This window comes from Sceloporus occidentalis, unplaced genomic scaffold (genome assembly GCF_023333645.1).
Source record: "Sceloporus occidentalis isolate IW3139 unplaced genomic scaffold, rSceOcc1.0.p SCAF_7, whole genome shotgun sequence".
NCBI classification, from domain to species: domain Eukaryota; kingdom Metazoa; phylum Chordata; class Lepidosauria; order Squamata; family Phrynosomatidae; genus Sceloporus; species Sceloporus occidentalis.
Window position 1 is genome coordinate 16217958 of NW_028316987.1, and position 23155 is coordinate 16241112.

The 23155-nt window shown below is 41.3% G+C and overlaps 2 protein-coding genes across 3 annotated transcripts; both read left to right on the forward strand.

Moving 5' to 3' along the window:
• Nucleotides 1-1060: 1060 nt before the first annotated feature.
• On the forward strand, nt 1061-6467 carry SPMAP1 (sperm microtubule associated protein 1). Its single transcript, XM_089532092.1, has 3 exons — nt 1061-2024; nt 4456-4555; nt 6224-6467. The coding sequence occupies exons 1-3, from the start codon at nt 1818-1820 to the stop codon at nt 6379-6381; spliced, it is 465 nt and encodes a 154-aa protein (XP_089388218.1). The 5' UTR covers nt 1061-1817; the 3' UTR covers nt 6382-6467.
• Nucleotides 6468-9711: 3244 nt separating this feature from the next.
• LOC149309277 (pre-mRNA-splicing factor CWC25 homolog) lies at nt 9712-21335 on the forward strand. 2 transcript variants are annotated; one of them, XM_089532094.1, is made up of 10 exons: nt 9712-9851; nt 12827-12999; nt 13356-13592; nt 14926-14995; nt 15839-15954; nt 16523-16586; nt 16819-16982; nt 17262-17348; nt 18320-18484; nt 20398-21335. In XM_089532094.1, exons 1-10 carry the CDS (start codon nt 9834-9836, stop codon nt 20510-20512), a joined length of 1209 nt encoding a protein of 402 aa, XP_089388220.1. In that variant the 5' UTR covers nt 9712-9833; the 3' UTR covers nt 20513-21335. The 2 variants fall into 2 exon arrangements, with proteins under 2 accessions (XP_089388220.1, XP_089388222.1); XM_089532096.1 differs by having other exon boundaries at nt 9714-9851; nt 18323-18484.
• The last annotated feature ends 1820 nt before the right edge of the window (nt 21336-23155 follow it).

A 23155-nucleotide genomic window follows, 5' to 3' on the forward strand; every position in this document is an offset into this window, starting at 1 on the left:
CAACATTGGTGTGACCCATATTATGTGACGATGCAACTTATTTGTGGCTCCTGACCCAACAAGACAAGATGTGAGCTCAAAGCGTGTTCCTAACTTATCCAGATGTTGGCAATTAAATCACTCTGGAACACATACAAGGGAATGGTCATAAATCTGGGGAATAACTGCTAGGTTTAGGGGAAGAGGGGTGGAGGCTGTATTCTTACAGGGCTGCAAACCACATTTGCTGAACTGTAAAAAAAAACTAATGGATTTGGTTTTTAAAAGCCCCCTCCTGTGCCTAAAACAGTCTAAAGAGAGCCAGAACCATGGTAGAATTCCCTCATGCCCCTTGGGCAGGATGGGAGTATTCTTAGCCAGAGGGCTTGGGGCCTCCAAAGTGGCATTCCGAGAGTGTATACAGCCCACACCTTACCCATCCATCATTAATGATTTGCTCAACAATTCTTCAATATTTATAAATAAACATTGAACAACCTGGCTTCCTTTGCTTGTCCTATATGAGCAATCTTAGGCAATCACCAGAGTTCTTTGGATGGAATTTGTGAAGATATTTCAAGTCTCTGTGCTGTTTATGCTGTGTGCTGCAACTTTCAGAACCTGAAAAATACATGCAGATCATGGAAGAGCTGGTATGTATGTTCAAGGGTATCCAAAACACTGAGAAATAGTCTGCTATTTCCTAGCATGCAGGGAGATGATCAGTGGGTGGAAAGAGCAGGAATTCAATTTCGTGCTGTCAGCCATCCATAGAGAATTTGGCTGAGAGTATTTTGTTTCCCTTCCCTATTAACAGAACAGCGCAGGGGAGTGAAACCTGGCTCCCACCAGAAGTACCATGTGGGAAAGGATCTATCTGGTGCTTCACCTGCAAACGTAGTGACTGGGTGTTCGTCCTTGCATCATATGCAAGAGTGGGCAAAGTGCAGCTCGTGGTCAGCGCCTGGTCCCCAAATACTTTTATTTAGCAGAGGGGTCAAGCATCTCCCCCCTCCAGAATGTTCCCAAATTGCACTTGAGATGTGGAGGGTATTTCCTATGTGTATCTCCAGGTAAAAATCAATTCTTGCATAAAAAATTCCAAAATGTCTGAAGTGCACTTCCACTACATTTTGTGGGCCCCTGGGCCAATTTAGGTTAAAGAAGGACCTTATTTAATACCGGAAACATGATGAAAATGTCCCCATAATTTGTAGAGGTGTTTGAAGGCAAGAAATTATGTTTTTGTTTGTGGGAGCAGGTGTTGCCCTCCAAGGGGGCTAATGTGACCTCCACAATTGTCCACTTCTGATCTAGAGGCTTAAACAATCTTGCCAATGGAGGGCTGCAGGGGAGACATGACAATATTGGAAGACTGTGTTTTTCATATGGACCTTGGGACTAAAATAGTACAATTAATTACTAAATTCAGAATATGATATCTGGTAAGAAAATAAGCTAATAAGGACAAGACAAAAATGCCTTTTAAAATTACAAGAATATGACTGATTATTTTAATTGTTTCAAAACAGAGACAAAAGTTCTGCCCCCTTTTTGCTTTTGGAGATTTGGTAACAATGAGATGGTACAAAACAGAACAGTGTGTATGACACTGTTTAGGTCCATCCATGCACCCTAAGTCCTTTTGAATAAAGCTTTAGTGTATTAGCAACCTCTTCCCTTGGTTGTTAGGGAGCAATTGTCTGCTGATAGCATCACAGTGACACTCTGGTAAGGCAATAATTGTCAATGTTAGGGTTGCTAGGGAGATGATGGAAAGGGGAGGCTAGTGTGTTTGGAGTGGTGGCTGGTGGTGTTTACTCTTCCCTGAACCAGGCATGACGTGTGTTACACGAAAATGCCTACAGAGAGAGAGAGAATTTATCCTTGATGGAGTGGCAGTGGACACCATCGCTAGTGGCTACACCAACATTTTGCCCAAGCTGTGGTCTGCCTTGCCACCTTATAATGCTCAGCTGGACATCCATGCGGCCAGCTACTTTTCATCCCCAGTGGTCAAATCTGTGCTGAAAAAAACAGAACAGGTAATGACATGTGAAAATCAAAACAGATAGCAGTATAGCTGTGGGCTAGAGAATTTGCTGGCTTCTGTTCCTACAAGATAGTATTTTTTTTATAGAGTTCTGTTCTTTGCAGTTCACAGACTACTTGTAGTTTACTGAACTTGTCCAGCCTAACCCAACTTTGCCATATCACAGTTGCAGCCACATTTTTCTTGACTGTGTATATACTATGATTGGTACTGCCTCAATTTTAGTTGGTGAAAGTGTTACCTGCACTAGACAGTGTATGTTAGCCTTTGGCATTGAAAGTGGAAAATGTGTTGGCCTATTCTGCAATGTATTTAACCTTTATAGATTGATGATATTTTCATAGTATAATCTTGAGACATTACTTGATCTCAAGCACACTAGAATGGGACATGTATGAAATATTTTTCCACTTCTGTGTCAGAAGGCACATCAATGTTTCTAATGAAAGTGCTGTATTTGGACATTTTGAATGCCTCTAGACTACTTAGCTATAAAAGTTCATGTCTTGGGAATAAGACAGTCCACTCCACGGTTTGTTCCATTTTGTCTTATGTTTCTAAATACAGTGGTTTTAAGAGCATTTACTAATTTGATTAGTAAAACAAAAATATGTTGTGTCATTTTACCCTTCCATGGAAAAAAATCTATTCCAGATGTTAGATTTCTAATCTACCTGATTTCCCATTGTTTAGACAAATACTGACCTATGCAGAAAAGGGTAGAGAAAAGTCCAGATCACTGTTGGCCAACAAAATCCAGCCCATTTCAAAAGTACTTATAATACTTTCAAAATATGTTTAGACATTGAGTCATCTATTGTTCTGAAGCAGTCATATAAAGCTCCTTCCTGTGTGTCTTTCCTCTTTGAACATGGTTTCAGGGATGCTCAGAAAGAATTATGTGAATCTGTTGGGCATTCAAATAGAATATCTCTTATGTCGCTTGGCCAAAAGTTGGTGATCCACTTTTTCAGATGTGGTGTCCTTCAGATTTGGTGGGCAAAATCTCCCTTTGGCTGGGGATGATAGGAGCTGTAGTCAAACACATTTGAATGGTGTTGGGCTGGGATAGGCTGCATTAGTTCATATACACAAACAGTGAAGAACGTGGGAATATCTGGCTTGTCTGAAGTTGTTGGACAGCAACTCCCATAAGTCCTAACCAGGATAGTTTAATAGTGTGGTATGATAGTTAATAGTGAGGAAGATGACTTGAAGGCATACAACAACAAATTGTGGGAGGTAAAGTAAGACAACTTTTGGAGCGCCATACAATTTTGTTTTGGCATTGTAATTCTCTTGCACTTTTCTTTCTTCCTTCAATGATGTTCCTTTTGTGATCTTTCTTCCCCTGTTTGGAATGTTTTTGGCCTTCATTGTTTGATGTCACAGGTGTCTCTATGATCTCACTATACATACTACTCCATCCATCAATCCAGTTGCTTAGATTTCTCATGTCTCTGTAAGTGAAACTGTCCAAGAACATTCAGTTTGCAGCACCTTAAAGCCCAATAAATACATTTTGCTATATGCATTTGTGAATTCCTTCATGCAGAGTTCTATTATATTTCAGCAGGTCAGGGTGGCATTTTTCTGCCCTCTGAGGACCACATGGACTGCCGTAAAAATAAAACTAAACTGGAAGTGGTCAGATGTCCACTTTTCTGTTTTTGACAAATTGGTATTTTTAATGTTAAAACAGGACCCCTGCAACTTATTTAAAAATTATTCACCATTTCTAGTGGGAGCTGCATGTAGCCCCAGGCCACAGTTTGCCCACTTTTGCTTTTGTGGTTGGTGTATATAATATAGATGAAGAATGGAGCTAAGTGAGATCACAGTGAAGATAATTGTGAAGAGTGCCAAAATATTTAAAAGCTGTGTTATCTATTTTTTTAATGTAATTATCATAAAACCTGTGGTCTGGGTGACAGGATGGGGTTCATCCACCACTTTAAGATATGGTAATATCTGCTTGGACCATGGGCCATTGTGCTTCTTGCATTTTGTTTCTCTCTGACTTTTGTTGTGTGCCTTCAGATCAATCCTGACCTAATGTCAACCTTAAGGCAAAGTTCTCATGGGATTTTCTTGGCAAGATTTGTCCAGAGGGTGTTTGCCTTTGCGTTCCTCTGGGGCTGAGAGAGTGTGACTGGCCCAAGGTCTCCCAGTGAGTTTCCATCGCCAAGTGCAAATTTGAACCCTGGTCTCTGGAACCACTACATCACATTGATTAACCACACATTTATGGCCGCTTGCCTATTTAGGATTATGCCTCATGCTTCATAGGCAAGTTTGATTAACTGGTTACTTCTTAGGAGATGGAAAATATTAAATATAATTAAGTTAAGAATTAACGTCTTGTTGATACGAGACATGAGACTGAATAGGACATCTTTGTGTTTTTCTTTGTCTTGTTATAGACTCGTGGAGGGACCTCCAGAGATGGCTGGATAGTGGATTATTTCCACATCTATGGACCAGGGCAGAGGTACTTGAACAGGAGAAACTGGGCAGGAGCCGGTAAGCAAAGTGTTCTATGCATCTTTTTGCTGTGTTCAAATTTCACTTGCAATTGTTTTTCTGTTTTATCAGACTAGGGAACATTTGGCTTACCATATATTTAAGCTCACAGCTTCTGCCCAAACCACACAGCATAGCCAATGGTATGGGGTTGCGAGAATCATAATCCAAAATATCTAGAGAGAAGAACATTCAATACTTTGCCATATATACCAATTAAAAATCATAATTTCTTAGTATGGTTTTCGAGTTAATACTGATACAAGTGGAATGATCGCTCTAAAATATGACCCAGAATCCTCTGCAACACTTGGGCTGTCCCTTCTTACACAAAAGCAGATTTAGAAAGGGTTGCTTCAAGGTGGAAAGAAAACTTTTATGTATTATTCAGATGGGGGTTAATGGCCAAGTGTCTCAGTCAGTGCCATGTAAAATTCTAGGAAGCCAGTTTTACACCACGAACTTACAAAGTTTATTCAATAGTCCTGCGTATATTGAAATAAATGTTGAAGGCCCACTGCAAATTGTTCTTCGGTGGTTGAATAGTCAAAGGGGCTAAACCTTTTTAGTCCCTTTTCATCTGCTGCAGGTGGAAGATCATTTCCAAGGCAATTCCCTTAGATGCTCAAAAATCTGCCCCAAATAACAATTAACCTTAAAGGAACCCACTTCTAGGGCTATTTTACACTGCACAATTATTTCACTTTGGTTTTAAATTAACTGTCATGGGTCCATCCTATGGGATTATGGGATTTTCAGTTTAGGGAGAGCTGTTTAGGATTCTCAGTCATAGAGTTCTAGTGCGTCTGTAAATGACAAACCCCAGGATTCCATAGAAGGCAGACAATGCAGTTAAAGTGGAATACAGTACTATAATGGGGTCATGGGAAAGGGTCCCTGTTTTTGAGAAAGCTATTTTTATGTTAAACAGTACAGGGACCCTAGAATTTATTAAAAGGCAAACAACAATTCTTTGAGGCTTCCAAAAGAGGCAGTTCACCTTTTGTTGGCAAGTAGGCCACAAAAAGAGATCTGTGGGTTGCATGTAGTACTGGGGCTCCACTTAGCCCACCTAGAGTCCAGATGCATGTGTAGGCAGCTTTGGGCTTCCCAGTGCTTTTGAACTGCAACTCCCATAAGATTTCAATATTGGCTAGGCTGGCTAGCCTAAGCCTGATAGCAGTTGGTGACAACCAGAGGCCAAAAACATCTGGAGATCCACAGTTATCTACCCATGGTTTAGATACTACTCAGATACGACCAAAGAAAAAGAATATGTGAGTAAAGTGATAAAAAGAGGGTAGTGGGCCCTTAGTATCTGCTGGGGATTGGTTCCAACTTCCAGGCCATTCATTCATTCAGAGTTTTTATACCCCAAACAGCAGTTTACAAATTATTACACAGTTCCCTGTCCTCAGGCTTACAGTCTAAAAAAAAGGACTTGAAATAGAAGGAGAAGGGAATGGCAGTGGGGAAGGGGCTCAAGTCTAGTGGTTCTTTTCTCCCTCTGAGAGAATGCCTTCCATAAATACCAAAATCTACGGATGCTCCAGTCCCATTAAATACAATGGCACAGTAAATTGGTATCTCTTATATAAAATGGCAAAGTCAAAGTTTACTTTTTGCTTATTTACTTTCTGTACAATACTTGTTTTTCTTTATGCACAGGTCATTCTCCACAGCAAGTGGCTGGTCATCATTTATACTTGATGAATGTGAAGCCTATCAATGGATTCAATGGCCGTTATGGTTACCGCCGTAACACTCCTGACCTCCGCACACGCTCTTCTTGCTTTGGCGAAGTCACATGGTTCCCCATCCATTGAGGAATAATATGGCATATCTTCTGTGCCTTCCTTTGATGCGTTTTGGTTCTGATTTTCCCATAAGAATAAAATACTCTTAATATTCACATACCTAAATTAATTTCTCATCCCCACCATCACTAGAAAGTTAAGGTGGTGAAGAGGCATCTAGGTCAAATCTTTCATGTGGTGAAAAATGGTTTTGACCGCACATACACCTGGATTGTGTTTTCAGTGAAGAGAATGTATGTCTTCTGAACCCACAGTGAATGTAGACAGGATACTGTCCATTCTTCAAAAAGAAGACCACAGTAAATTTGCTGGGTCTGTTCAATCAGCCTTCAAAGTTTCTTCTCCTACTATTGCCGTTGCTCTTTCCACATGTACTTTGACCTGGAAATGTTAGTGGGCATAGTCAAAAATACGGAAGACCCACAGGACAACTGGTGCCCCAGTGTGACAATTTAAGGCTATGACAGGTGTGTAGCTGTGGGGGTGCAGAAATGAAAGGAGTACATGACTCCTAAAGAATTCTACACACACTGCATGAAATTTTACTGACTTTCCAAATTTCTAGCATTCCAGAGAGAGAGAGAGACTGAAAAATCTTCACATCTAAAATTCATATTTTCTGTGTTCACATTTCCTTGGTAACTTTGCCTGCCACTTTTCTTTGCACGGCTATACAGTGGGGCCTTAGCATCCACTGGAGTTTGGTTCCAGGACCTCTGTGGATACCAAAATCCATGGATGCTCAAGTCCCATGAAATACAGTGGCATAGTAAAATGGTGTCCCTTATATAACATGGCAAAATCAAGGAATTTTTATACATATTAAATATTTTCAAGCTGTGGATGCTTAAATTCATGGGTAAAGAATCTGTGAATACAGAGGGCCAATTGTAGTCTGATTTCCAAAATGTTGGACTGTAGTTTTAAGTTACTGCAGTACTACAGTTTTGGGGACTGAATGAAAACGTAATTTGACGGGCAGGATTCTTATCTGGGGTCAATACTCTCACCCTCGGAGTCCTCCTGCCACAACAAAAAATTCCCATAATTCCATAGAATGGAGCCACAGAAGTTAGAGCAGTAGTGTTTTGTGGGTTTTTCGGGCTATGGGTTTCTTCCTGATGTTTCGGCAACCTCTTCAAGGAATGCTGGCATGGGAGAGTGGGGTATATATACTGTTGGTTGAGGGGAAGCAATTTGCATGTTAATCTGTGTATTATTCTGTTAATTAATGATCCATTGTCTGCTGGGAAACCCTCCTCACCCTGGGTGGTGTTCATTTGCATTTGCTGGGTCTTGATTTGGGTGTTTTTCAGGACTGGTAGCCAAACTTTGTTTTCTTTAAGGGTTTCTTCTTTCCTGTTGAAGTTGTCCAAGTGTTTGTGGCTTTCAATGGCTTCCCTGTGCAGGAAGTTAAAGCGGTTTCAAAGCATATTATGTCTGCTGTGAGGATGCAACCAGGGTCACAGTCCAATGTGTAAACCACAACACAATGCTGGCTCCATACTAAGAGCACTGGTGGCACAATGGTTAAATGCTAGTACAGCAGCCACTGACAGCCACAAGGTTGTGAGTTTGATCCCAGGCAGGGCTCCAGGGTTCACTCAGCCTTCATCCTTGGTAAAATGAGTACCCAGCTTGCTGGGAGCAATTGGCTTACACATTACAAACCGCTTAGATCGGTCCTCAAACTGTGCTCTTTAAGAGATTTTGGACTTCAGCTCCCAGAATCTCAATATGGCTGAGGCTATGGGGAACTGAAGTCCAAAATCTTTTAAAGGACACTGTTTGGGAACCACTGCTTTAGAGAGTGCTGAGTTCACTATAAAGCAGTATAGAAATGTAAATGATATTGCTATTAAATGCTATTGCTGTACTACACCATACCACTAAAGAAAGACATCATGGACTTGGAACATTTACTAAGGAAAGTATGCACTCATGCATCTCCACAATTCAAAAAGGATGTTGAGAAGCTGGAGCGTCCAGAGAAGGGCGACTAAAATGGAGAAGGGTCTGGAAGCCATGTCTTATGAGGAGAGACTTAGGGAGCTGGGGATGTTTAGCCTGGAGAAAAGAAGGTTAAGAGCTGATATGACAATCTGGTTTAAATATTTGAAGGGGTTTCATTTTTAAAAATTTTAATTTGCTTGAAAACAAAAAGATAAAATACAGTTTAGCTGTACAATAATCCATCCATCATTTTTCTTCCATTGAAGTCTCTTTTTCTATTTTCTATTATATTTTTATACCTCTATCTATCTATCTATCTATCTATCTATCTATCTATCATTTTGTATTACTATTTGTCTTAGTCCCGGAGTACATTAAGCCTTTCCCATTTGTTTTTAAATTGCTGATCCGTTTTTCCACGAATAACCATCAGTTTATCCATTAATGCTAGTTCATTTAATTTAAATACCCTTTTAATCATAATAACATAAACTATTTCTTCTCGGTTGAATTTATCTTTTAGTCCCTCAGTTATATTTAACAAAAGAATAGTTCTGGACTCATCCTGAATCCAATTTGGAAAATGTTTTGTATCTTTTTATGAATTGTTTCCCAATTTTATTTATTTATTTTCTCTTTCTTTCTTTCCTTCTTTCTTTTGTGCTTCCACCACATATGATAAAGGAAGGGGTTTCATATTGAGGATGGAGGAAGCTTGTTTTCTGCTGCTCCAGAGAATAGGATGCAAAGTAGAGGAAAAGAGATTCCTCCTCAACATTAGGAGGAACTTCCTGACAGTAAGAGCTGTTTGACATGGAACACACTCCTTCCTCAGAGTGTTGTGGAGTATGATTATCCTTTCTTGGAGGTTTTTAAACAGAGGATGGATGTCTGTGTTTTGGGGGTGCTTTGATTGAGAGTTCCTGCATGGCAGAATGGGGTTGGACTGGATGGCCCTTGCAGTCTCTTCCAACACTATGATTGTATCTCAATGGTCCTCAAACTGTGCCCCTTAAGATTGTGGACTTCATCTCCCAGAAGCCTCGGCCATGTTGGCCAATACTCTGGGATTCCGGGAGCTGAAGTCCACAAAACCCCTTAAAGAGCACAGTTTGGGGACCACTGTGAACCTATCTGTACACATGCGGATGCTGCTTACATGTTTACACTTGCAATATTCCCTCACACTTTCAATCCGAGTGAACTGAGAGAGTGCTCTAGACTTTCTATCTCTACACACCCGGGCGTCCGCGCAGGCGCAGTCAACCCTCACAGGCCGCGGGCGGAAATGGTTGATCCTGAAGTTTGGAAAAAGCGGCAATCGTAGAGCCTCGACGTCATCATCCTGCGACCGCCGCAGGGGAGTTGAAAGGCGCATTGACGTCATCATACTGCGACCGCCGCCGGGCGTTGAAAGGAGCCTTAACGTCATCATCCTGCGACCTCTGGACGTTGAAAGGCAGGAAGGGAGCAACTGAGGAGAAGCCGGCAGAGGCTGCTCGGCCAAGATGGGGGGCGGCGACTTGGTGAGGAGAAGGAGGGGGCTTTCGAGCTTGGTTGTCCGGGGCCGAGCGGGGAAAGGAGGGAGGGAACCGTCCCTTTTTCCCCTTGGGGAGCTGAGGGTTGGGGGTAAGAAGACGGAGTTCCTGGCGAAGGGAGGACAACAGATGGACTGGGGAGTAAAGTTGAAGGGGAGGATTGTGGCGCCTTTGGAGTGTTAGGCCCCAAACACACTGCAGAACTAATCCAGTTTGAGACCGCTTTAACTGCCCTGGCTCAGTGCAAGGGAATCCTGGGAATTGTAGTTTTGTGAGCCATTTAGCCTTCTGTCATACAGAGCTCTGATGCCACAATGAACTACAATTCCCAAGATTTCCCTAGCACTGAGTCAGGGCAGTTAAAGCGGTCTCAAACTGGATTAGTTCTGGAGTACGTTTTGGATCTTAGAATCATTGCTCAGTGGCATTGATGGAGTTGACAGCCCCTCCCTTTCAAAGTGTCTGCACTGTAGAAATGCATCCCTCCCTCCACAGTTGCGCCTTTGGCTTTTGCAGATGTTATTATTCACGGATTTTATTAATATGTTCTCCTCTAGGAATATCTAGGTCCTCCGTTGCAACTCTGTAGTCAGCGTTAACCAAAAGGTACACTGAAAGACCTAGAGAGAAGGCTCCGCTGGGCATTTGTAGCTCCTCCAGTGCAATTCTGTTGCCAATGTCTGGCTGAGGTCGAACACAGAGTTGAACTGGAGGACCCAGAAGTTCTTAGAGAGGTGTTTTTCTACATTCAGGGGGGTCCTGTGCCTCTGACTCCAGCAAATGTGGAGGAACAAGTGTGATGCAGTTTGGCCCCACTTTAACTGCCATGGCTCCCTGCCCCAGGATCCTGGGATTTGTAGTTTTGTGAGGCGCCAGCACTCTTCGGCAGAGAAGGCTTAAAGACCTTGTAAAACTACAAATCCCAGGACTCCATAGGAAGGAGCTGCAGCACTTAAAGTGATATCAAACCACAATATAGTATTTTTACCTAACATGGCTAAACATGGGGAAGCCAGGCATGGTTTTTTCTGGCTGGCTGTGTCCTTGCTTTGAGGGAGAGACAACCAGCCTGATCATTTATTATTTAATTCATTAGGTATGTTGATATTCCACTCTTCCTCTAATGTTCATTTAGTTAGAACATTGGACTTCAGCTCCCAGAATCCTAGATTATTGGCCAACATGGCTGACAGTTTACGTCCAGAATGTCTTAAAGGGCACAATTTGGGGACCACTGGTTTAGAGTATTAATATCCTGCTCTTCAGTCACAAAGGCCGTCAGAGCAGTTTACAGGTTGCTAATTTGACAGTTCCCTGCCCTCAGGTTTACAATCTTAAAAGACTCAGTTTTTCTAAGGTGCTCATATGGGCATATTTAGCACTTATTTTCCCTACTTTATTCTCACAACAAACCTGTGAGGTAGGTGAAGCTGAGAGGAACGGACTAAGGTCATCCTGTCAATGCTCTGGTGAAATATTAGTTTTCCAGGGTCAGGTCCTGTATATTGATTTGCCAGGGTCAGGTCCAAAATACTAGCCATTACACCACATTGGCTCTTAAATTGTCAAGTTAAAACATAATAATAATAATAATAATAATAATAATAATAATAATACGTTTTATTTATAGACCGCTATTCCAAATAGATCATAGCGGTGTACAAGAAAAGTATAAAAGAATACAAAAAAATTATACAGTAGATATATAAAACTATTAAAACATTACAATTACAGATAAAATACACATTAATACCTCTAAAAACAAGACCAAGCCAGCTGATGTACCTGAGGTTGTTACACATTTTAGGGAAAAGGATCACATTAACAAGGAACCTTAGGGAAGGCTTCCTGAAATAGAAAAGTCTTTAATCTCTTTTTAAAGAGATCTAGGGAAGTGGCGGCACGGAGTTCCTCGGGAAGGGTGTTCCAGATCCCAGATGCCGAGATGGAAAAAGCTCTCTGTGAAGTTGACATATATCTAGAAGAAGGGATCTTCAACAAATTCTTCCCAGATGACCTGAGTGTGCGGGCCGGATTATATGGGGAGAGGCGGTCCACCAAGTACCCTGGGCCCAAGCCATTTAGGGCTTTATAGGTTATAACCAACACCTTGTATTGTGCCCGGAAGCGAACAGGCAGCCAATGGAGATCATACAGAACTGGTGTTATATGGTCAGCCCTGGAACGTCCAGTGACCAATCTGACTGCCATATTCTGTACTATTTGAAACTTCTGAGTTTGGTACAAGGGTTGCCCCATGTAGAGTGCATTGCAGAAATCCAACTGAGAGGTTACCAGAGCATGTACCACAGTTTCAAGGTCCCCCTGGTCTAGGAAGGGTCGCAGCTGGCGTATCAGCCGAAGCTGATAGCAGGTGCTTCTGACCATCGCATCCACCTGAGAAGTCAGCTAGAGCGACGAGACCAAAAGCACCCCCAAGCTGCGAACTGAGTCCTTCAGGGAAAGTGTGACCCCATTCAGGACAGGTGGACAAATTACACTACCCGGACCTGGAGAGCCTATCACTAGTACTTCCGTTTTCTCTGGATTCAAACTGAGTTTGTTTTCCCTCATCCAGCCCATTACCGACTCCAAGCAGGCATTTAGAGGAGAGATGCCATCCCTAGTCACTGCATCAGTCGGAGACACAGAGAAGTATATTTGGGTGTCATCAGCGTACTGATAACACCGTGCCCCGTGTCTCTGGATGATCTCTCCCAGCGGTTTCATGTTGAGTTGTGAGGACACAGTGTGGGGAAGGCAACAGTTTCCTTTCTAATGAAGAAGGATAGATTATGGTGGGGTGTTGGTGTGGTAGAATTATGGAGCAGAGATATCTCTCCTCCTGAGCACTCTGTATGTGCTGTTGCATTACACTGAGACTATCTTTCCATTTGCTTTCCCCTCCCTTGGTACAGAAGTTGTAGGAGAATGTTAATTCAGTTGCACATTCTTGTCAATAGAACCTGAAGAAGAGCTGGCATCCGCAAACCTTGCGTAATGTGGAAAAGGTTTGGAAGGCAGAACAGAAACATGAAGCTGAACGGAAGAAAATTGAGGAGCTCCAGCGAGAGCTGCATGAGGAGCGAGCGCGAGAAGAAATGCAGCGTTACGCAGAGGATGTTGGCGCTGTCAAGTATGTTGGGAGCAATTTTATTTGTGGATGGTCTTGCCTAGAGCTAAATCTTCTCCAAGGCTACATAACAGAAGCAGAATAGTTCAAGAGACAGAACAGATATGATATGATAAAAAAATAATATAGTATATTATACATACCTACATACACACTCTTTCCAGGATTTGCCTATGTCATGCTACAGGTTTAGGAATTAAATATTTCAAATATTTTAGTCTAAACCTTCTCTCTGACCTACTAGATTTCTTTATGTTGGGAGAACCAGTTTGAGATGCTTCTTGGTAGAATAATTGCCTTTTGTTTGCCTTGGTCTGAAAATCTTGTTTCATGTCATTCTCCCCCTCCCCATGAATTAGGAAAAAAGATGAGAAGCTAGAATGGATGTACCAAGGACCAGGAGGCATGGTGAACAGAGATGAATACCTTATGGGCCGTCCAGTTGACAAGTTTGTCTTTGAGTCAATGGAGGACAAGGAGGCAGGCTGTTCTTCTGAGACTGGCCTTCTGCCAGGCTCTATCTTTGCCCCGACAGGTGCCAACTCTGCCTTAGATATGGCCAGTAAGATCCGGGAAGATCCACTTTTTATGATAAGGTAACAATGATGAATATCTTTCTATGGAAATTAACTGATATTCATGGTGCATTGTAATTTACAATGAAGTGAAAGGGTATTTAGTAAGAACACTCAGAAGAAAATTATTCCATCCAGCGTTCCATCCTCAGATGTTGAGTTGCATCCAAGAATGTAGCAGAATTGTTGTTCCTGTATTAGATTCCACTGCAGGATTTATTTATTTTATTGCACTTTTAAACCATCTGAATATTAGGATTCTCTGAGTGATTTTCGTGTGAACCTATGGGCTGTTGTAAAATATATATTATTGACTTTACTGGAGAAATGATGGTAAAATATGGATATGTAATTTATATATAATATATGTAATAAGGTAAGGATCAGTTGGGAGGTGATAAGAGTATTAAATGTTGGGAGCGGCTGGCAATTGGCTTAATGTCTAAAGAGATGAAAAGGCTGGTGTGTAGGACAGTCGAGGAGAGATAAGAATTTAGTTGAGATAAGATTATGATGACACGGGAAGAATTAGTAGAGTCAATTAGGATTTAGATAACTTAAATCTTTAATTGTATGTTGTACTGTTTAATACATTATTTTTATATTATATGTCTGTGCCCCTGGGAATGCTACAGTAGTGCTGTGTGTTGAGTTCAAACACATTGTGTCAGCTGTGGCTCAAGAGTAGTGGTGGGATTATACAAAGAAAGGGTGTCACACAGGAACCACAAGAACATTTAGAAGGTCTCTATAAGTGGTGTTGGCAACAGCAGGACAAGTGTGTGTGTGGGGGGGGCGCATTTGGTGCTAGTGTAGGATAAGTAGAAATCTGCACATACAGCACAATAAAATATGAGATAAAATTAAGAAGAGAATAAAAACACTGTGACCATATAAAACTAGACAAAATCCACCAGCAATTATAAAGAGTTCTAGAATATTAAAAAATACCAAAAATAGTTCTTAGGATATCTGAGAAAATAAAAATATCTTAATGTAATGTTGGAAACACATAATTTGATGTTGAAAACATAGATGCCAGGTGAGTTTGTGAAGAAGGCTTTCCACAAACAGGATTCCACCTCTGAAAAATCACCTTCTCTTGTAGCCAAATGCTTCTCCTTATTTAGGATGCAAGTTCAAACTTTTTTTTTTTTTTTTTGCTACATTAGAGGTCAGAATCACATGGACCTCATATGTTGTTGAGCTGCAACTCCCAGTAACCGTAGCCAGCATAGTCATTGGTGAGGAACTCTGAGGTTGCAGACCAAAATCTGGAGGATCACATGAATTCCCACCTCTGGTTTTCAATGTGCATAGGAATTTCATATCAGCATTATTACTTTTTATTTAGGAAGAGGGAGGAGGAAAAGAAACGTGAAGTTCTGAACAATCCTGTAAAAATGAAGAAGATCAAAGAATTGGTGAGTTAATGATGAATGTTTTGAGAATAAATAAAGTAAGAACAGTATGAAAGTGAATTCTAGGACTTCTATTCTTTCCGTGCTTCTTCCAAGTAACCATGTTAAGTAAATTCCATCATGTTGGAAAGGGGTCAGAAATAAAGCTGTCGATATGCCAATGCTTTTTTGCAAATTCTAGTGCAGACACACTTGAAATGTTACATATGTTGTTCAATTCTGTACCTCAGAAATGATAATGTAGAGCTGAAGGGGTTGTAGAACATGACAGCTGTGTGAATGGGAGCATCTTTCTATGACGAAAGGATGTGTTTTCAGCTTTATAGCTTTAAAAAAAAGTTAGTGAGGAATGATAGAGGTATATAAAGTTACACATGGTGTGGAGAAAATGTATAGGAGACGGTTTATTCCCTCCTTCCTAATACTAGAGTCCAAGGTCACCCAATGAAGTTGAATGGTGGGAGACATGGGTCAGCATAGTGCATAGTTAAACTGGAAACTGTTCCCAAAATGGGTAGCTACTAAGTTGATTTTTAAAAAAGGCTAGAGATTCGGGTGGCTATGTATTTTTAGCATCAGAAGAAGTATGTCTCTGAGCACCAACTTGTTGTGCATAAAATTAGGAATATGCTGATGCTCTTGTGTCTTACTTATGGGCTTCTCGGAAGTGTTTGGTGGGCCATTATGGGAGGAGACTGCTGACTAGTTAGGCCTGTGATCAGATTAAGCAAAGTTCTTAAAGTCTTGGGATAAATGGGTTATAAAATCACTTAGAACTATTGCCGTGAATAATGTGGAATTGCTCTCTCCCTCTCTTTGTATCTTTTTCCTTTTTCAATGTTACAGTTGCAAAGCAGTTTGGATAAGAAGAAAAAGAAGAAGAAAAAGGAGAAGAAAAAGAAGCACAAGAAGCATAGACACCACAGTCCTAGCAGCAGTGACAATGAACAGAATAAAACAAAGTACATATATGCACCACAGACTGACAGCACTACTTAACATTTGTTTCACCCTCTTTATTTTACAAAGTACTTTACAGTCTTTGTTGTCTTGGCCTTTCAAATAGGGTTGCCCTATTCCTTTTTTAGAGATAAGTAAAGTAGACCAGGAGAGAATAAATTTCCTAAAGCTGCAGAAGTAGTATTTAAACCGAGGGCTGAGCCATACCATCTATGTAGTAATACTAGCTCTGTGGAAATTAATAGCTGTTATGTGGGGTCTGGTTATCTTCTTGTCTACACTGCCCACGGGTTACCTTAGTCTCTTATTTCTGTAGCTCAAAAGAACACTTGTACCTCTCCATCTAGAAATTTATCAGAATCCCTCAATATATTCTGATCTGCTTGTCATTATTTAGTCCTTTTCTGTCAGTTAGGCTGGGAGCTGGGCAAGGACTTGGCTTGGTGATTATAGAATCCAAAGGGGTTTAGAATTAGAGTCTCATAGAATAATTGGGGAATCTGGGTGCATCTGGCAGCATAATGGTTGTCAGTCTGACAGGAATTGAATTTTAATATAATTTTGCCTTAGATCACGAGAGAAAATGGACAAAATGGAGCCAGTTCTTTCCAGAATGCCAGAATATGGCTTGCAGGTATGTACAGCTGTCTGCAGATTGTCTATGAGATGCTTTTTACATTGAGTGGAAGTGGAAGAGTTTAGTAGTATGGCTACCATTGGTCCTACAGTTGCTCTCACAAAAAATCTCCCAAGAGGAGAATTGTATGTATGAATGACTAATGTTTATTTGTTATATGTTTACTTTGTGACAATAGCATCTTTGTCTAGCTCTAGCACTTATAACAGTAACATCTCTCTCATTCTAGATTCGAGGTAATGGCCATGACAAGATGTCTTCCCACAAGCAACAACAGAACTCTATGTCAAGGAGCCAATGTCTATCACCAGAGAGACACTCAAGCAAGAAAAGCACATATGAGGTGGAGCAGAGCAGTCACAGAAGGTCAAGATCACCTAGAGATAATAAACAGTAAGCAGGGGCAGAGCAACGGTTGTTGGTTATCTGTTGTACTGTAGAGTACAAGCTGCTTAACAATAATTTGAAGTCATTTGCATATGGTGGGATGTCTTAAAGCAGAGCAGGAACTGAGTGTACTTGAACAGCAGTTATTGTGCCATCCAACACACACTGAAGTCATAATGCAAGATAGTGAGTTGGAAAGGACGTGGAATAAATCCAGTAGTTTTAATTTCATTGGGATCAGGTGGCCATTCTTGTGGTAGAAAGAAATTTCTTCCTGAATTGCAGGCACAACAGCAAGGACCAGAAGACAAAAACAGGAGGCAGGAGCATTTCTCCCAAAAAAGAACGCTACAGAAGACAACAAACCTCAAGGTATGCTGGGTGGCTATAGTAACAGTGGATAAGAGAGATGGGGAGAACAGTTTTATAAAGTTGTGCAATCCATGCAGGAAGCATGAAAACTGAATGGGAAAAAATGGAAATACATTCATAGGCCCACTTTGTTTCAGTGTGTCGACTGAAAGCAGCCAAACACAATTTATACTTTTAAAAAGCTACCTTCCTAGATGCTGAGGATTAGAAATGTATTCTTAATTATGGAATTAGCAGAGTATAATGGGAGTGAAGGATCCCATCATACATGGGTTACTATTCAGTGCTCCCAAAGTTATTCTTTCATGCAGGCCACTGCAAAAGTGAACATTCAGCTTTCAAATAAAAGAACATTGTCCAGTGTTACGTGATTTATCTCTGTTAAAATTAGATGGTTTGGGTGGAAACTGAAATCACATAACATCAGTGACACAGTTCCTGCCTCTGCACTGGTTATCTGGTTTGTGTGTGCGCCTTTTAGTCACCTGCTGACTAAATTGGCAGTCTCCCACCCTAGCACTAAACACGGGTGACCCTGTTTATCTTCCAAGACCAGACGGGATTTGGTGCCTTTAGACTATTTAGGTTTTCTATTAGTTACTAGTTAAAACTATGCTGCAGGCACCTGTTTGATTTAGAATATTCTAAACAGCTTGGAACACTGCGTATTGCCACAGAAGCATGTTACAGGAATGAGTCCTGGTGCTGCAAAGTGGTTTCCAGGATAAATCCTTGCTGCAATTAATTGTAATTGATCTGTCAAAGCCTTTTTATCGATAATCTTTGATTCCCTGTGCTTTATAACCTTGTGGTGATGGTGGTCCCTGTTTCTCTTTATAATAGCTGGGAGAAATTTACTTGGTGCTCAGCTGGTGGCTGAGTGGAGATGTGATTCTGAACCTTGACAGTCTATTGTTGAGCTTCCAGCTCAGAAAGCTTGGGTGACTAAAACCATGCATGCTTGATTTCAGCAGAAAACTCTCAGCAGAAGAGTTGGAAAGAAGACGGCAAGAAATGATGGAGAATGCCAAGTGGCGGGAAGAGGAAAGGATGAACAATGTAAAAAGACATAGAAAAGAAGAGGAACGAGAGCGAGCACTGGAGAAGTTTGGCCGTAGTGATGGGAAGTTCATACAGTAAGTGTCCTGCTTCCTCTATCCTCTAAACCTGGGGAGAAGCTGCAGCTTATTAATAGAGCAAATGTTTTCAACAGTCAAAAAGTGTAAAAGATCTCTTGTTTGAGATCTTGAAGAGCCACTGCCTGACAGAGTAGAGTAGACAATACTCTTGATGAACAAATTCTTTAACTCAGTATAAAGCACCTCATGTGCTACCAAAAGAATAATGTCTGCATTAGTGGACTGTGGCTTGGAGTGCTTGCTGCCAGCTTCGACTGGTGCACCAGCTACAGCCTTTCCTGGACAGAGATAATGTAGCCCCAGTGGTCTGTCCATGCCCCACCATTGAGGTTCTCTCTTTCAGGACATGCGAGAGGGGCTTCTCAGCTGTGGCACCCCACCTGTGGAATGTTCTCCTCTGGAGGCTTGATTGGCATCAAAACTCTTATCATTTAGGCACCAATTTAAAGCTGGGCTGTTAATCAAAGCCTTTGGGCTTCAATAATTCAACTGTTATACAGTGGTCCCTATACATTCGTTGGGTTAAGGGCACAGAACCCCCATGAAAGTGGAAAAACTGCAAATGGCTTTTTTACCTGAACATCTTTCTAGGAATTTCTAGGTCCTCCAGCACAATTCTGTGAACAACATCAAACAGAGGTTGACCATAGAATTATGCTGGATGGCCTACAAATGCCCAGAGAAGTGTTTTCTCTAGGAATATCTAGGTTCTCCACCATGACTCTATGGTCAGCTTCCAGCCAAGCCTCACTGGTGGAGGACCTAGAAATTCCTAGAGAGAACATACCAATTAAGTCCATGAATAATCAAATCCACAAAAATCAAAACCGCAGATATGGAGGGACTGACTGTATATAGTTTAAAATGTTTAACATTTTAAAATCTGTTTTTAACTCATTATGTCGCTTAATACGATTTTACCTTCTTTAAACTGTCTTGCTGTTTTAGCCTGTTTAACTGGTTTTAATGCTACTGTAAGCTGCCCTGAGATCTCTAGATACAGGGCAGGATATAAATATTTTAATAAATACATAAATTAGATGAGCAAGAGCTGAGATTGATTAATAAGGAAAAGTGAATGGCTCAGCAGCAAATGAGGTGTGACTCTAGTTATCCAGAAAAGGATTAACTAAAGCAGGTATTGAGGAGAAGCTCTGGGAATGGTGAGAACTGAATATGAAAGTGGAAGCTGCATTAAACATTAGTAGTCGCATAGAAAGGAATAGCTGGGTAAAGGAGGCAAAGAGCACACCTTATTTTTACTGAGATGTTCTATACATCGTCATCATATGATATAGAGACTCAACCCAGCTAACAACAAATTTAAAACAGTACAAGTTAAAAGCATTAAAATGTAGATACTATAACATTAAAAATATTTTAAAAACTTACAAATAACACATTAAAAATTAAAATGTATTGAAAATTCTATACAAACTCTATACAAATATTTTTCGCATCCTGACCAGATATTATTATGCATATAGTGGAGGGAGCATTGCTCAAGATTTGTATGCCCACCATTTCTACTTCATATTCTCCTTTCATTAACGTACAGTGGTACCCCGGGTTACGAAAATAATTCGTTCCGCCGCCGCTTTCGTAACCCGAAAGGCTTTCGCAAGCCGAAAAGCCATAGGCGCTAATGGGGAAAAGCCGCGATTTGGTGCGAAATAGCGCCGAAAAGCACCAAAAGTTTTTTCGTAACCCGAAAAAACTTTCGTAACGCGGAACAGTTTTTTTAAATAAATTTTTTTCGTAACCCGGAAATTTCGTAAGGCGGCGCATTCGTATCCCGGGGTACCACTGTATTTCCTTCTGTTCCCTTCCCATCAGTTTCCTTTTGGGGAAGGAAATGTGACTTTCCTAGTCTTAATCATGTGTCTTCCTCTCTCTTCTTTCTCCTGTAGCCACATGAAGCTTGAGAGTGCATCTACCTCCTCTCTTGAAGACCGGGTCAAAAGGAACATTCATTCCATTCAAAGGACAGCAGCAGCCCTGGAAAAAAACTTCATGCACAGATGAGATTCTCATGAGATGAGAGACCACTAAGGACTTGCACTTGCGGGGTGCTTTTTAACCTCAAAGGAATGGGGATGAGGAAAACAGAAAACTATGAGGCTTTCACAGCCTTGCATCAGGTCTCTCCTCCATGTGTGAGAGGTTTTGTGTCTGAACAATGAATGGAAGTTTACTGTGATGTATTGTTACAAACACAGTTCTAAAATACACAAACTAAAGTATTTTAAAATTCTGTAGGGTCAACATTTTTGAACTTGATGTGCTCCATACAAGCCATTTCAGCAGTAGCCCCTGACCTTTATTTGATGCTCTATAATTTCACTGCAGTGTGGAAGGGCTATAAGATATAGACAAGAGGGCATGCGATAACAGAGGATGCTACCTCATAAGTTCACATCTACAGTGGGCAGGACTGGTGAGCAGCAGGGGAACAACAGAAGCAGGATACCAAATAACCAAAGCCCCCCAAAAAGCACTGGCATTTCATTGGTTAACAGTATTTTCATTCAGGAAGACCTTAAGGCATCTGGTGTTTGAACACGTCCAGACATATAATGAGATCTAATGGACTGTGCAAGGTTCAGTTTGACAGTTTCTGCCTTGTTTACTTGTTTTTCTTTGCTCTTCAAGACTGTTGTGTTCCCTTCAGCCAAGTCACTGCTTGTGCCTTTTATGTGTGTTTTAGCAGACTTCTAAGTGTAGGTACAAAACAGATTTTGAAACGGGCAAGTAAACAGTAACCTTTGGCCAAATAGAACTTTAATACGACATCCTTCTGTACAGTACATTCTTCCTTGGTAATATGTAAATATTGAACTTTGTATATCTGGATGGCATTTAATATACTTATAATTCTCGTAAGTAGCTACTGTTTGGATTTTTTAATAAGCTCCTTATGTTATAGGTCAGTGAAGATCTTGTGGGTTTTCTTTGAAACTGGAAGGAAATGTGCAACAGTTGCGAAAAAGCATTAGTATTTCCCACCCACAGCAACTAGTTTTGATGCGGGGCCTTTCTGTAATGGGGAAGAAGGTTGTTAAGTCCTTCTTGTGTGGCATACTGCCTTTGATACTGGAGATAATATCATCATTATGACTGGTTGCCATTGAGTGCTTACTGGGATATTTAACATTGGGATATCTTGTAATAATATTTTAGTCTACAAGAAATGGTCTTGGTTTGCCATAAGGCAAAGGTGACTTTTCTCAGACCAGGTCCTTCAATGCTAGAGACACTCTTCAGAGCTGTCTTCATGAAGGTGTCAGGGAAGAGTGGGTTAAACCTGCCACAGGACACCTAAATTCTATGTCTGTCAATAAGCTTTATCATTTATCTTGACAGGTAATGGCAAAACTATAAATCTAACCAATGGATGACTCAGTGTAAGCCCTGGTTTTCTCCCATTTATACTGAAGGTGGAGAAGACACACACATTCCCTCTCTCTTTCACACACATACATATATACATGTATATATACATACACTGATGATGATTGCCACACTACCCTCTTATGGTACTGCTATTCCACATTTACTGCTCTGGCTGCCTCCTGTTGCATTCTGGGATTTGTAGTTCAGTGAGGCCTAAGAGCTCTCTGGCTGAGAATTCTAAAGGCCCTCCCCTTAAACTACAAATCCCAGAATGCAACAGGAGGCAGCCAGAGCAGTAAAACTGGAATAACAGTGCTATAAGAGTGTAGTGCGGTACTCTATTCTAGCAACCCTAGTGACGCCATTGCCTAGGCCTCTACATTGTGCGTTTATAATATATATGCCAGCATGGGGTAGTGGTTTCAACGTTGGGGTTAGGGCCTCGGGAGACGGGTTCAAATGTTGCTCAGCCCCAATGGAAGGTGCTGGGTTGCCATCCAAAGGTGCAATTTTTATTTTCTTTTTTTGGGGGGGAAGGGGGATGTTGTTGTATCACGCGCCATCCCTAAAAAATAACCCCACCTGAGAGAATTCAAAGACATAGCCGTGTTAGTCTGTGGAGTCAGTATGTAGAGAGATTTTGCAGCACCTTTGAGACTGACTGAAAGATGTAAGTTGGCAGCATGAGCTTTCCTAGACTTCAGTCTACTTCCTCAGATGCATTTATTATTATTATTATTATTTAGAGAGACCTTGTAGCACCTTTGAGGCTGACTGACTGAAAGGAAGAAATGGGCAGCATGAGCTTTCCTAGGCTTCAGTCTACTTCCTCAGATGCATTTAGTGGAGTGCAAACCAGGGACATCCATATATGTGCCATGAGAATGTCAATTCAGATTCAAAATCCTTTGTGCATGGAAATACACCTGAGAAAGAGGTGAATAAGCAGCCAGACGTAGAATAAACGCAGGTCAGCATCGCTTCCCAAAGCGCTGCTGCTGCTGTTTCTCCTCTTAGGGCTGATACCCGCTCCGGCCAGAGGGGGCGCTGTCCGCAAAGGAGAGCGCCGCGGAGACCCCGCCGTAATCGTCCATTCATAATTCCAGGTGCCTAGTCGCCGCTGATTGGCTCCCGAGCCTGTATTGGCGCAGCCCTGCCTCTGACGTCACGTTATTACGGAACGTACCATTATCGAAAGGAGGGGAGCGAGGGAAGAATAATCCCTGACTCCCAAGTCTGTACCTTCCCTTTTGGTTAGTCTCACCAGCTTCCTCA

Bases quoted from the DNA above. Each gene is read 5' to 3' on its own strand.
- SPMAP1 (XM_089532092.1), top strand. From the start codon at position 1,818: ATGACGTGTGTTACACGAAAATGCCTACAGAGAGAGAGAGAATTTATC. The intron at 2,025-4,455 runs GTAATGACATGT...GTCTTGTTATAG, and splicing joins TGCTGAAAAAAACAGAACAG to ACTCGTGGAGGGACCTCCAG. The intron at 4,556-6,223 runs GTAAGCAAAGTG...CTTTATGCACAG, and splicing joins GAGAAACTGGGCAGGAGCCG to GTCATTCTCCACAGCAAGTG.
- LOC149309277 (XM_089532094.1), top strand. The intron at 14,996-15,838 runs GTGAGTTAATGA...TCAATGTTACAG, and splicing joins TGAAGAAGATCAAAGAATTG to TTGCAAAGCAGTTTGGATAA. The intron at 16,587-16,818 runs GTATGTACAGCT...CTCTCATTCTAG, and splicing joins TGCCAGAATATGGCTTGCAG to ATTCGAGGTAATGGCCATGA.